Source organism: Mya arenaria, chromosome 2 (assembly GCF_026914265.1).
Source record: "Mya arenaria isolate MELC-2E11 chromosome 2, ASM2691426v1".
Taxonomy (NCBI): Eukaryota; Metazoa; Mollusca; class Bivalvia; order Myida; family Myidae; genus Mya; species Mya arenaria.
In genome coordinates this window covers 32,677,309-32,692,336 of record NC_069123.1, presented here as the reverse complement: position 1 = coordinate 32,692,336, position 15,028 = coordinate 32,677,309, and the positions used below count along the sequence as shown (strand labels likewise).

At 34.0% G+C, this 15,028-nt stretch overlaps 1 protein-coding gene across 1 annotated transcript; it reads right to left on the bottom strand.

Annotated features, from left to right (window-relative positions):
* Positions 1–764: 764 nt before the first annotated feature.
* On the bottom strand, positions 765–12,554 carry LOC128218868 (N6-adenosine-methyltransferase non-catalytic subunit-like). Its single transcript, XM_052926612.1, has 10 exons — positions 12,452–12,554; positions 10,186–10,262; positions 8,413–8,488; positions 7,633–7,692; positions 7,407–7,494; positions 6,599–6,689; positions 6,024–6,162; positions 5,172–5,264; positions 2,628–2,744; positions 765–1,454 (listed from the first exon to the last, which is right to left on the bottom strand). The coding sequence occupies exons 1-10, from the start codon at positions 12,515–12,517 to the stop codon at positions 918–920; spliced, it is 1,344 nt and encodes a 447-aa protein (XP_052782572.1). The 5' UTR covers positions 12,518–12,554; the 3' UTR covers positions 765–917.
* Positions 12,555–15,028: the final 2,474 nt, after the last annotated feature.

Below are 15,028 nucleotides of genomic sequence, written 5' to 3'. Positions count from 1 at the left end.
CTATGTAATGGTACATATGAATTACAATTAAAGGTTGGGCTCTTTAGGCAGCATAGACTGTTCTTGTTTTTTTAATAAATAGCTATGTGGCCACAAATTCCCCTGGCAGTTGAAAGTGTGAACATTTCACTCATGTTTTGAGTCTGTGCTATAACATTACAGGTTTTCTTTTGTTTTGATCATGAAAGTCAAATGAGTTGAACATGAAAATACATAAAAATAAAAATAAATTGTAACATTTTGATATCATTGCTAACTTCAAGTGGTCACCATTTCAGTTCTTTTCTTGAAATGTACAGGATGTTTCTTTCCCCATCTTCAAGAATATATTTGCACTATAAAATATAAAAAGCTTCAATATCCATATTCATGCTTATACAATATTCGATATTCGCTTATTACAATTATAATTTCATTCCCGGAAATTGCAAATTCTTTTGCATATTATAGTGTTTTAACCAGTCAATAAAAATGCAGCAGACAGCCATCTTACTGATATGTGTATTAAAATTGCTGCCATGGGCATTCAGGGAGCATCCATCACTTCATTCAAAACACTTGTATCATGGCTGTGAACATGTTGCAACATGTACAAATAGAAGGTGCTTTAGAATTGTAAAAATAGCAACAAAATATATACCGGGGTAAACAAAGTAGTTTTTTTACCCTCTAAAATTGTGAAATTTTGGGGGCCAATTTTTGTGAATAAAATTGAAAATGGGTATACGGTATGTTATTCAGAGAAAAGAAAAAGTGATTGATGAGGCTGTTTTTATTCCTTTATGATACAATTTAAATATGTACAAATTTGTGGCACTACAAAAATATTTTAATATACAATACAAAAACATAATCTCCTAAAAAGTCATTGTCTATCTTTACAACACATGTATATGATCGAGGTCATCATTCTCTTTCTATCTGAAGTTACCCCTTGGTGGTCCCCTCCCCATTCCTCTCATGCCTCCTCTCCCTGGGCCTCCCCTATTGACCCCCATGCCACGCCCCCCTCTGCCCTGGGCCCCTCCCATGGCCCCACCCCTTTGTGGTCCTCCCCTACCCCCTCTACCTCCCCGCTGGGGTCCACCCATCTGCTTATTCTTTGATACTGGAGATTTTGGCCTCAGTCTTTCAATCTCTTCCGAACACCCTGTAGTCTTATCGGCCTCCGTTTTGAAGTAATTCATATAATTCTCCCGATCATAATTACTGCTTGTCAACTCATCCCCGAGACTAAGCCATCCTGGTCTGATTGTGCTGTCTCTGCCAAAGAGGTGAAGCCTTCGACGACCTAGACAAAAATGCTCGATCATGTGAAATATCTCGACCGGCTTTTCTTTGCTGCCGTATTCCGGCTCTTCCTCTATGATAAGGTCAATGTCAACGTTGGCATGGATGAAATCACCATCTGTACTCCGCTTGACAGTTCCCTTGATGCCCATCAGACAATGCTCCTTTAAAAGAAAATATACAAGTGTGAGGTGAGGTTGAGCACATAAACTAGTTTACAACCCCAGTAAAATTGCATTTCACTGACCGTCCAAAGGCGATACCCAACAATCCTTAATAAACACATAAGCTACCTACACACCACCCTTTATCACTATCCATCAATTCTGGCTTGTGAATGTGTATGTTGTTGTTCAGTATTTCTGGCTCAGTATTCCCTTAGTGCCATTGATAGGAGTTTATGTTTAATCTTTTGACTACTGGACTTGCTTCTGTAGTTTTTCATATAAATGTTCAATCATGTAACAACCGAGAATTGCCTGGCGCCTGTTTCAACAAGATATCTTGGTCGTAAACCGCTGCTTTTAAGGGTTTGGGTACACCTTTATACGGACAGAATCTATGCCATAAATGACCTTACAATATTTTCATTGAAATTCAGTATTCTGCTACACCGAAATCGAGACTCTGTCTGTAATTGTACAATTGTAAGCCTTTTGATTTATTGAAACTGAGCCCTAATGGTCCACTTTCATTATCGTTCCATTAGATATGACTTTGACCATTTTCCATCACAGGGATGTGATTGATCTGACAGCCGAAGGCTTTGACCATTTCTGGTGATGAGTTCTGGGGGCGCTTGAGGCCATCAGTGGGGGTCAAAGGGGTTGAAGCTTACTGGTTTTTAAGGTTTTTTTGTTGTTTTTATTACCGGTAAATGATTTATTTTTTATCTTAGTGAAATTAGATTTGTGGAAATCTTCAGACAAATCACATTTCTGCAGTTATTAATTCATGATTAATATCTATTATTAATATCTTTCCTACATAAACCTTACATAATAAAGCTAATATAATTTAGTGTGACCCTTTTGTTTCCAAGTCTAATTCATTTTTTATTCTTTGTGTTAATCACGACATGTTATCATAATGACATGTAGCTCTTAACTATCACAGGGGCGATTTTTATCTAGGCGTTAATATGAGAAAACTATGACTAAGCAATATGCGAATGAATACCAGAAAATAAAACCTCAGCTACAAACAATGATTCATTAAATTTTCACATCTAGGAGTGGTTGAAGTAATCAAAAGCTAGAAATTGATGTTTTACATACTAAGCAGTCTTGTTAACGTTTTCATTTCCCCCAGTTTCAAAGCTCTATATTTAAAGCTACCTTTGTTCTTTGATGTACTGCCCCTGGCTCCAGGCTCTTGTTGTCCCCTGGTCGTTGTATGTTTGTCTTGATCCAGCAGATGTCCTCACATCGACGATATCCCCACATCTTCAAACACTGCAACATGGAACAGAAATATGAAAATAAAACAAAAATCTACTTTGTCGACTGCTTGGAATGCACTGGAAATGATTAAACAGTCATTGATTATGATTAGGACTGATGTAATTGAGGATAAATTTGAAAAATTTACTCCAAACATTATTCTATACAAATGGAGATGGGACCAAATTCTTCATATCTATCCTCAGATGGATGGTTAAATTTGAAAATTAAAGTCTAATACTCTAAGTGAATGTTGCAATTTGACAGGATATGAAACTTGAGGGATAAAGTTTGTCTATTAACATTGCTATCAAGTTTAGTAATGGTTGGATAAAATATGATTGAGTAAGGAATGCTACATGGTTAAAATTGAAAAGTGAAGGGCTGTTAAACCTGAGTAAAGGGTATGATGTGGCTGTGATCTGGCTGTTGATAAAATTCAGTGAAAATAGTATGGTATGTAAATAAGCATTACAACCAAGTTTGATAAGGATTTTAAAAATTATTTTGTTGTTGTGTGAATTCAATATTTTGTAGCGTAAAGTTTTGAGAAAGTCAACATTGCCATTCTAGATTTAATGTTATGTTTTTTAATTCCACATAGTACGCATTAAAAAATGGTATAAGCTTTCAAGTCTGATGGAAATGTTTGAAAGAAATGCCAAGTCATGGGAAACTTCTGTTTTGAGTGATTATAAAACAAGAGCTGTCACAGAGACAGCGCGCTCGACTATTCCGCCGCTTTTCAATGTAAGGATTGAAAAGTTTTGGCGAAACATGCATGGATCACTGTTAGATTAGATTTCAATGCAATACATGGTGTGCTGAGATATAAACATAAATGTGGTTCCATGCAAAATATTAACGAGAATTTCTAAGTCTAATAATAAAGGGCCATTATTTGCAAAATACAGTTATCTAACTTGGTTATTCAATTAAGTTGGGTGGTTGAATACCATTGTATAAAGTCTCAATAAGAGTTATCTTACTTGATTCAATAAGAAGGTTAAATAGATGGGAGCCTGTGTGTATTTTTTCAATATACTACATGACGTATTCGCTGAGGTATTGACTTAAAAGTGGTTACATGCAAAACTTTAACCAGAATTTCTATGTCGAATAAAAAAGGGGCCATTATTTTAATTTAATGCAAACTGGAGTTATCTTACTTGGTTATTTAAGTAGATGGTTGAGTACCATTGTATAAAGTATCAATGCAATCCATCAAGTAATTGCTGAGATATTAACCTATGTGTGCTTACATGCAAAACCTTAACCAGAATTTCTAAGTCAAATAATAAAGGCCCATAATTTGCATTATATTCAAAAAAGTGTTATCTGGGAATACATATCTAATGTTTCAATGCAATACATGATATATTTGCTGAGATATTGACTTAAATGTGGTAACATGCAAAACCTTAAACAGAATTTCTAAGTTGAATAATAAAGGGCAATTATTTGCATTAAATGCAAACTAGAGTTATCTAACTTGGTTAATTTAGTAGGTTGGCGGGTTGAGTACCATTGTATCAAGTATCAATGCAATACCTCAAGTAGTTGCTGAGATATTAACCTATGTGTGCTTACACGCAAAACCTTAACCAGAATTTCTAAGTCGAATAATAAAGGCCTTTTATTTGCATTATATTCAAATAATTGTTATCTAACTTCATTAATTTAGCATGTAAGATAGTTGGGAATACATATCCAAAGTTTCAATGCAATAACTGATGTATTTACTGAGATAATGACTTAAAGGTGCTTACATGCAAAACCTTAACCAAGGTGTGAAGCCAACGCCGACGCCAGGGTGAGTAGTATAGCTCTCCTTATTCTTCGAAAAGTCGAGCAAAAAATGGTATAAGCTTTCAAGTCTGATGGAAATGTTTGAAAGAAATGCCAAGTCATGAGAAACTTCTGTTTTGAGTGATTATAAAAAAGATATGCTATTATTGTGTCTAGATAAAAAAAATATATTCAAAGTTTTAATTATTTGATCCCCAGTCAGAGATCTTATGCTTTTAACTAATGAGCTTTCAGAGGATGCTACACCCTGTCCTATTCTGGTAGCAACCTTTGTCCTCATGGGCACCAGCATGTGCACTCTTCTGCATTTTAGAATTGAATTTTTTTAGATAATCAAATAATTCAAATGTTTTGTTGAAAAGCTTATTTCATGATTATAAATATATACACACTCAATATATCTGGCAGCTGTTCAAAACATAGACCTCCTAAAAGTTAAAAATATTTCTCACGTTTTTTTGCCAAGTTTACAATATGTAAGTTTTTTGAAGTCCAGTGTAGCCTTTTAGTTTTCTGCAGCACCCTGTCCTTTTTAAAACCTTGCTAAAACCCTGTAACTATACATTTTAATAGTGACCATTAAATATTGATTTAGTGTTATCTAAGGGCCATGCTAAAATTACATTGTACCTTTCTGCCTCTTTCCAGCCCCTCTGCATTCCCACACCAAATCCAGATAAACGATCGCTGGGCTGCCACAGAGGGAATGTCTAGTTTCTCAATCTGGGAAAATAAAGAGAAACTGTTATATTTGTTAAAGGCATAACTTTGTTTTTTAATGGTATTGAATGAAAAATTCCAATTTTCGCGTGCAATATTGAAAGATCAAGCTTAAAAAGACTTAAATGATAGTGTTGCTTTTAATTTAGAAAGGAGAATCATGTTTGAATCAGTAGGATTGTTATTACCTTAAATAACTGTTCAATTCTTGTTATTTTTGTGAGCAAGCTACACTATACTGTATATACAGCAACTTAGTATCTTATTCATGAACTGTCATCAACACATTGCCCTGTGTTTGGTACTCCAAAAACAGGTTTGGAAAGTATAGTCTTATGTTGAGTAATAATACGTTTGTACATACAACATAGAAATTGTCTCGTACTAGGGATTGAAAATCAGTCCAATATCATAATCGATCATCAATCAAGCCATTTCCATCAATTTTCAATTATTTTATCAAAATGGAAAGTTCATAAAAATGTTGAAAAAAATTAAAAGCTTCACATAAATGAAAGCAAATTCTTTTGCGGTATTTTTAATATTTTGAAGTATTTTTTACTGATAAGCTTAAGTTTTTTAGATAAATATAAAAAAAATATACTGCTGTTCTACAAATATTTTTCTGTTTTTAAAAAATACAGCCACATAGCTTTAAATGATTCAGGCATTATGCAAATGATTTAATGACGACCTCAATACAAAACAATCAATTTTCGATAATACTCGATCAACATTTTTTCCCTTTCTTAAACACTATACCTCATCCCAATCCCAGTATTTGTCGAACACCATGCCCTGGGCACGTTGATACTCGTGAAGTGGGGGTTCCAGAAGAATTACATCAAACTGGCAGCGGAGCTCCGACAGCTCAAATGTCTCCAAATCACACTTCATATACCTGTATTATATAAAACGTATATGAAAGTATTTCAAACCAAACATAAGATAAATATGTTGTTGTTTTTATTTCACTTATATGAATAAATAAAGTCTGTAGGTTGTGGATTCTATTTAATGTCAAGCTGTGTCTGTATATCATTTTCACACAAAAAACTGAGACAAATTTTAGAGTACCGGTACTCTATAAAAACAGTACATGTATGCGTCTTTCCAGTGCAATAAACTTTGTAAAAGTTTTGTCCCAAAAGAAAAGGATCAGATGCAAAAACATTGCTTCAGGTGCCAAAAATTAAGGTCGGGTTGGAGACCAATTTTTTTTCCTATAGATAATACACAGAAACCAAGCCTTCCTACACCCTTATTAGAACATGGGTGGTACCAGGGGGTATACTGGTTTCTCAGGCTGACTTTAAAACTTTAGAGTAAGCACATACGTTGGTGGTATACTTGTTTGGGCAATAAGTTCATCTTTCAATCTGATCAATTCCCGCAGTTTGGGATATTCCTCAAACCGATTTGCCAGACCTGAAAATTTCAAACAAAAGATACAGATTTTAGCTTAGACATAACGATACATTATAACATTATCTTTCGTTGTTAATTATATGCACCATACATCTGCAAGCAACGCAAATCATAAGATGCATTTGTCTGTGTTCCAACAATGTCAATCACTCTGCTGATGTCATAACAAGTACTATTGTGTGTGGAAAAATGTCAAAAACCAAACAAGGTAGTCATTAAAATGTAAATAACAATGTTTCCACTTTCTACATGAAATACATACCATTAAAGGCTTATTAGTACATAGTTTTAAACTGGGCGACCGTATTCTACTCTTGTGGATTTTGCAGATTTCAATTTAATTAGAAAAACCCATTGAGATTGAATACAACCTCCCTGTTAAAAAAAAGCAGTAACTAACCATATCATAATGTACTTAAGATACTTCTTTTGCCAAAATAATTTAGTGTTGTTTTAAAAAACTCATACAACTATAAATGCTTTTGAACTACCGAAGTTCAGATAACAAGCACTAAAATATCATTGTACATTAGGTCTGTAACGATTCTATGTGTTTGACTGAGAGTTAAATTTTCAATAAATCATCCTTTCACAACTAAGTTTTTCATAAATTATTCTTAGATCCCCAATGCCCCTGCCCCTTCTCAGTTCATGCATATACAGAAAGAACAAAAAACACCCATTATAACTAACTGAAAGAGGCCTTCATTAACTTACCAACATCTCTGATAAAGTTTTGTGGCCGCTCCCCCGTGTCAACAAAATGCTGACAGTAGTCATTGTGTGGGTTTGCACTCTGTGTGCCCTGCAAAACACAAAAAGAGAGAATGCCTTTATTCGATAAACATCAGTGGATTTTTACCCAGTTTACCAATATCATTGGCTGCTTATGAAAAACACATTTGACAACAGTGACTCACTGTCAGTGAGTTTAAGAATTTACCTTTAAAAAAGCACTTGAGTCTGTGTACACTTCTTCTGTTTCAAATTCAGGCTCCTTTTTCTGCAAAAAAAAGTAAAAACATAAATATATATCCAGTATACAGCAACAAGTATAATAATGCACATGTATGATAATGTACACATATGAAAATATGAACGTTAGATATCATCACAGACCTATAAACCTGGTAGATATGTCCATGATAACATACATGTATGATAAGGTAATGTATGGTTTATAGAGATGTACTTAAAGATGCACTCTTACTCACAAATAAGATGTACCACAAATAATACAATTGTTTTAATTTACCAAAAAGGATGAATAAATATTGAAAACAATGGTTCTTATGAAAGATAACCTGTTTATTTTCAAAGAAAGGTGCAGAAAAAACGGTATTTCTACCTTTCAATATGAGACAATAGTTGGTCACTTTCAATCTTTTAGGACCCGGCAGTATCTAATATATGTGCGTTTTCATCTGTATGGTTACAATCTTGTTATCAGTTATTAATATATTCCATAAATGCTTTATTCAGTAAGTAGTTGAAGGTTTATCACTCAAAATGTTTGTTATACATGTGTATGTAATGATTTTAAATACGAGTATCACTTCACCATCTAACAGGTCAAATATAAAGTTGAGATTTATTTTTCTTAAGTCTTTTAAATTAAAAGCTTTAATCATAGAACTGATTGAGGCCCTCTGGTTCAGAATTTCATATTTATCAGCAACAATACTAATTCTATCAGATACTAAGTGAACCTTGGACAACTTACCGCCCCAGAGCCAGAGGCGCCATCATCACTAGGTAAGTCTTCCTTCTTAGCTTTTTTCTTTACAGAGGAATCTTGACTGAAACAGGAGAAACCAATCTTTTAAATAAATGTTACAGATATAAACAGTTTTGATCTTAAATGAACAAAGTCTACTGTTTTGTTCAGAATAATTAAAAAATAATAATATATTTTTTTCTGAAAAATCAAATTTATATTTAAATAATAAGGAAACTAACACAAAGTTGTTAATACCATTTGTTTTTTAATAAGAAAAAAAAAAACAGGAAATAAAATACAACAATCAAATATTGTAAATCATGTAGTTTTAAATATTTTTACATTCAAGTTTAAGGGTTTATCCAAACCTAAATTCCTGTTCGCTATAATTACATGTTGGTCTACTATAACATGTTTCCCCAAAAAATCAAACATCCAAACTGCCCAAATAGCTGAATGTTAATCACTCGCTTTAGGTGTGGTAGATTTTGGGCTAAATCTTTGGCTGTGCCATACAGGGGCGTAGCTAGGGCCTTAAAAACTTGTAGGCCCGATGAGTCTATGTGAGTTGGGGACTGTTATATGCACATTACACACACTTAATAAAACTTGCAATGATCACAATAAAATCAAGCAATGCACCCTGCATGTAGTTTAAATAAACACCAAGCTTGCTTTGGTTAAAATAAAACAAACTTTTAAGTCGTTCAAAGTGTTTGAGTAGCTATTAGTTTTTATTGCATTTCCGGGTTATTTAAGTTTTGTCATTTTACCAAAAAGTTGTAGGCCCAGGCCTACAAGGCCTATATGTAGCTACGCCACTGCCATACAATTAAAATATGGTAACAGTAGCTTCCTTGCTTGGCACTTGGCATTAAAAAGGTAGTCCCAGGAATGGTGTCCTGTACTCAGTACTGGTTAAACCCAGGAAAGATGTCTCTGTGTGTATTGGTTCTTAACATTGAGTACATTAAACAACCAAGTGGACTATTCGCATGGAGCTAGGGTATCACAACTGTTGAACAACCAAGTGGACTTTTTGCATGGAGCTAGGGTATCACAACTGTTAAACAACCAAGTGGACTATTTGCATGGAGCTAGGGTATCACAACTGTTAAACAACCAAGTGGACTTTTTGCATGGAGCTAGGGTATCACAACCGTTAAACAACCAAGTGGACTATTCAAATGGAGCTAGGGTATCACAACCGTTAAACAACCAAGTGGACTTTTTGCATGGAGCTAGGGTATCACAACTGTTAAACAACCAAGTGGACTTTTTGCATGGAGCTAGGGTGTGACAACCGTTAAACAACCAAGTTGACTATTCAAATGGAGCTAGGGTATCACAACTGTTAAACAACCAAGTGGACTATTCAAATGGAGCTAGGGTATCACAACCGTTAAACAACCAAGTGGACTTTTTGCATGGAGCTAGGGTATCACAACCGTTAAACAACCAAGTGAACTTTTCGCATGGAGCTACGATAATAGGCAATCATTTAACAACCAAGTGGACTTTTCGCATAGGGCTAGGTATCGCAACCATTTAACAACCAAGTGGACTTTTCGCATAGGGCTAGAGTATAGCACCCATTAATCAATTAAGTGGACTTTTCACATAGGGCTAGAGAATAGCAACCATTAAACAACCAAGTGGACTTTTCAGATGGAGCTAGGGTATCGCAACCATATCAGGATCATGCAGCTAATGGACTTTTTTTAGAAACAAACAAACATTCTTTTCGAGAGGAGTCCATCTTTACATTTGACTGACCTTGCAGCCTTAGATTGTTTTATTTCTTCCTTGCTTTTTAACACATTCTTTAGGTCCTCTGGTTTCTCAACACCAAACTGAAAAAAAGGATAAGAGTATGTCACTAAAACGTCCATGCTAGCACAAATACCAAAACCCTTGAACATGTTGGCTTTGATTTATCCTGTGCTAGAAAGGTATAAGTATTTGTAGGAGTCATCACGCTGCCAACACAGTGTTTGGTCACAGCACGCTGCGTGATGTCAACATTAAAGTTTTTCCGACATCTTCGAATTACCTGTCTACTTCCTTTGACCATTAACAACTGGTCTTGACAACCTTTTCCTTTCTTAATATGAGACTATATAATTTTATTTTTCAAAATGAAACTTGTGAACAGTCTATATACACAGCTATATATTGTTTGTTTGTTTTATATTAAAAACGTTTTAAAATATGGAGGTCTCAAAACTTTCCAGACATCCCTCATATTGGTAAAAAAATCTGGAAAGGTACATGTGTAGGTTGTGTTTTTGCGGGGTTTCTTTACAGTATACTACTAAGGTCCAACAAGTGAAGCAAATAGCAGTTATCATTGAAAAGTACTACTGGTAATCTAGCACATAAAATATCTGGACAAGAGGTTCATCAATGTTACCTCTTATTGATCTAAGGATGTGTCACCAGTCATGTCAGGTATTCTATTTATTATTGTTAACTTAATAATATATATTAAAATATTTGAAAATACAATCTTTTATTGCATTAACTCACAGAAAGATGTTTTTTTGTCTCTACTCAACATTTGTTCATAATGTTAACATGGCTACACCTAATCAAGGTAGCAATTTCTAAAATCCAGAAAAAAAAGAAGCCAGAACAGCGTTCATTTAACGCTCAGTGGTTTAAGAATCTCTCCTGGATACACTGTGATGAGGTAAAATTAATATCCTAGATTTGAATTATTTTTCATGAAAAATATTTGTGTACCTAAGTTAACAAGTGTGGTTGTGTCAGCTTTTTAAGCAAAATTTAAACAGTAAGTACAGCTTTTAAACAATGCTTGAATTTATATGTATATATGCCATTAATGATCACGTCTATGCTTTTGATTACCAAGTTATTGATCCCAAAACTCAATGAATATCTAATATAGATAAAATATGTAACATTACAGCCTAGTCCAAATAATTGTACGTTGACGGATTTTTTTTAGATTTTTGATATGGCAAATCCTTCACGTACAAATTGTTTAGTATCAAAAGTGGGTAGTTGTTCCGATCAGGATTCCGCGTTAAAGCATATAGCGTCTATAAAATATCATAAAAACAAGAAATATTACCAGATAATGTTATTTTACATTAGTTCCGTACACAAAAAAATAAATATCCAACTTATAATTATCAGTTTGACGGCTTTTTTTCATTTCATTCTGTCAAAACATACCGATATATACATGAAGGGCACCTGCAAGGCTTTAGGGCACAGTTTTAAATCGCTCGGAACATTTCGGCCATGGCCGAGTTGTTACGATTGTATAACGAGGTCTATCTCGAAGCTTTGTCGGAGGAGGCCGAGCTATTACGATTGTATCGAGTTGTTCCCCTTCGCATAATTGTTGTCTGTGTCAGTCAACTTTCGTTTTATTGGACTTTTATTATACTTACATGGTAAAATATGAATATAACTCTTTATGATCAATTTCAACCATAAAATACTTCACTTAAAACAATTTCAATATTTTTAAAACACCCCCGTTTTTTGCACATTCCCGTTTAGATGTTAGGGATTGGAAGAATCCCGTATAACACGTCTATTATTTTAGACTACATTACAGCCATGTTTTTTACTAGAAGTTTATTATAAAATTAATATTTTGTATTGGTAACCCAAGCATATTCCTCCACCCCAAGGGAGGGAGAGACCCCCTCCCGAACCAATCCCTTCTACTGCCCCAATGTAAATTTGCTGGATGGTATTTTAATCGTGCCGTATTAGCTGCAAAAAAGTTTTATCAGGGACACTCGGGGGAGCCGAAGCAACAGTCATACGCACTGTATCGAAACATTAAAATGGGTATTTATTGCTAAAGTGATTGAAGACGTCTGATCAAATGCTTTGACACATTCAGATAATACAACTGTTGTTCGATTAACTTAGGTTTACTTTAGCAAATGACATAATTTCGGATAACCTTATAAATCGGACACCTAGGTTGAAAGAAATACATGTACATAGCTTAAAAAAACAATGACACTTGGCTTGAAATGAACAAGATATCTCTTACAGCTTTTGCAAGCAGTTCTTTTCTCTTTTGTGACCGTTCTTTTAACTCTTTCAGTCGACAACTCATTTTGCAAATTGTCGCCTCACCGGATCGACAATGTCGTAAATACAAAATGTCGGATACAATACTGGTAATCCGATAATCGTGAAGATAAAACCGGGATCCAAATATTCCAGACATACACAATTAATACAGTAACAAAGAGTGAAACTTTAGTAAAAGATGCATATTACATATAACATCTTTCAGTCCTGCCTAAACCATCACGGACCTATGAACAATTTTTTGGCCCATGAAGCCACTTAGAACTACTACCTCCTACTAAAAATCAATAATAAATTTAATAGGGTAATTTATTGTAAACTTGTTCCATATAGTGGTGTTTATATTTCAGAAAACCTGTACATATATTTTTTATGACAGAGTCTCGATAAAGATATAATCATATACATTATCATACATGTATGTAAAATAGATCGAATTTAAAGGATATGATAAGCGTTGAAAATGGCACGCAACATTTCAAAATATTATATTATATTGCTAGGACTTTTTGTGTCTATAAAACGTGAGACTCATAAGATTGAGTGTTAATTTAATATTATTTCATCAGGTTACGTATGTACTTTTGGTTGCGTATTAAAGCGCGCGACAGACGTCAGCAACGTGCGAAACGTCGAACAACTCAATTTCAAACACTAGACCAACAAATTTATAGTGCACAAAATGTCACCCCAAATATTATGAATATGATTTAGCCTGAAGTTCATTATAAATAGATAGTTTAAAAATACGTCAGATTTTTTGCATTAATAAGTAAAAGGGTTACCAACGAAAAATTACACAATTCATCAAAAGATCATATAAAAAATCAATGCACTCGCAACTATATTTTCCTGACATGCAAGTACGCAATATTAATTATAGTCAGATAATAATTAAGACATTTGTTTCTCAAATGATAAGGCCAGTAATTTGATCTTATTTGAGTGGTTGTTTTTATTACAGTAGATATTAAAGACATAATAATTGTATCAACACGCGAGCCTAACTGAACAAATTCAGGTAAAAACAGGGAATCTCACCATGGTTGCAACACGGATACAAGATGTGAGCAGGATTTTTAAACGTTCGCATTATAAGTTCTATGAAAATATTCATGAATTTGTCCATTGTATGCATTTTATTTTCATATGCTATTTTCAAATTCACGCATAGTTGTAATACATGATGGTAAAACAATGACAAGTTAAACTTTAACCACGGTATAAATCGTCATAAATGAATTGACCCACCATGAAACCTGTCAAGCCCATGGATCTGGGAATTAAATCCCCCCCCCCCCCCGATTATATATATATATATAAAAATAATTCTTTGTCTGCACTAACATCTCCAAAAATATGGTAGGTTGGCATGCATATTTTTGTATTTCTATTTGGGAACCGTGATAATGTACCAAACCGACCAATATCAGGGTACATCATTATTGGAGAACCCATCAGATATAAAATTGTCATATTTTAACATGCTCGCTCAAAAAAATGACGCTTACCTAAAGGCTCCCTATCAATATGGTGTCCTAGAGCGAATACAAAATGAATGTTTATAATCGCAGCCACGTTTTATTGTTTATAACATTACTTCACCCCAAATAGACATTGTTAAATTATTCATAAACTAACATCTTCATAATATGTTTACAGATTTAATGGTGGCATTATTATTTTTTTGCAAACTTTGTTCAAATTAAATTATTTTATATACTTTCATCAACAAGCACGCAACAATACACTTTTGAACTTATTTTATAAACCCAAGCCTAAAATCAGTCAATTTTCAATAGCGTTACTGACGCCTTTTAGCAAAAAATAGCATTCACAAGTCATATTTTTAACTAATTGTTAACAGAAGAATTCTTATTTTAACTCTTATTCATATTTTAGCATAGTTACAGTTACTTAAATTTGTAGTAGAAACACGCACAACAAATATATACAACTTAAGTTTCAAAGCTTCTCTCATCCATGACCATTTTTTCGCATCTTTTATAGTTATGGCCTAACGCCCTTTTATTAATAGAATATGTATTACGTTTATTAATAATATAAATAGACTGAAGAAAACAAAACCGGAAAGCATAAAAAAATAACTAAATAGATAAAATAGGACAAAGCCCTCAATTTTGAAGAATTATCGCTCTAAATTAAAGCTCTATAAATATGATAATATAACATGTAGGTTTTCTGTGCACCTCTGCTAACTATATACAAATACTATTTCCACGGAAAGAGATATAGAAATCCGCCATTTAAACCTCAAAATTTTATATTATGACACAACCTCCCAAGGTTTCTAATCTTGGACATATTTGTACGGGAACTAGCGGTGCTGGTTTTCGAGCCTGGCTCTCAGAGCCACCACTCGTACGTGTGGTCGTGCATGGTACGAGATCTGTCTTCTCTTCTGCCTTTCCATTGACTCTCAGTCACCATCGTACATGCGTATGTGGTCGCGCATGCTACGAGAACTATCCAATCGCCGTTCTCTACTACTACTACTAGCACTTATGGTCTT

Excerpts from the sequence above, each read along its gene's own strand:
- LOC128218868 (XM_052926612.1), bottom strand. The coding sequence starts at position 12,517 with ATGAGTTGTCGACTGAAAGAGTTAAAAGAACGGTCACAAAAGAGAAAA. Across the intron at positions 7,495-7,632 it reads ACTCAAGTGCTTTTTTAAAG|GGCACACAGAGTGCAAACCC; the intron begins GTAAATTCTTAA and ends TGTGTTTTGCAG. Across the intron at positions 1,455-2,627 it reads CAGTACATCAAAGAACAAAG|GAGCATTGTCTGATGGGCAT; the intron begins GTAGCTTTAAAT and ends TTTCTTTTAAAG.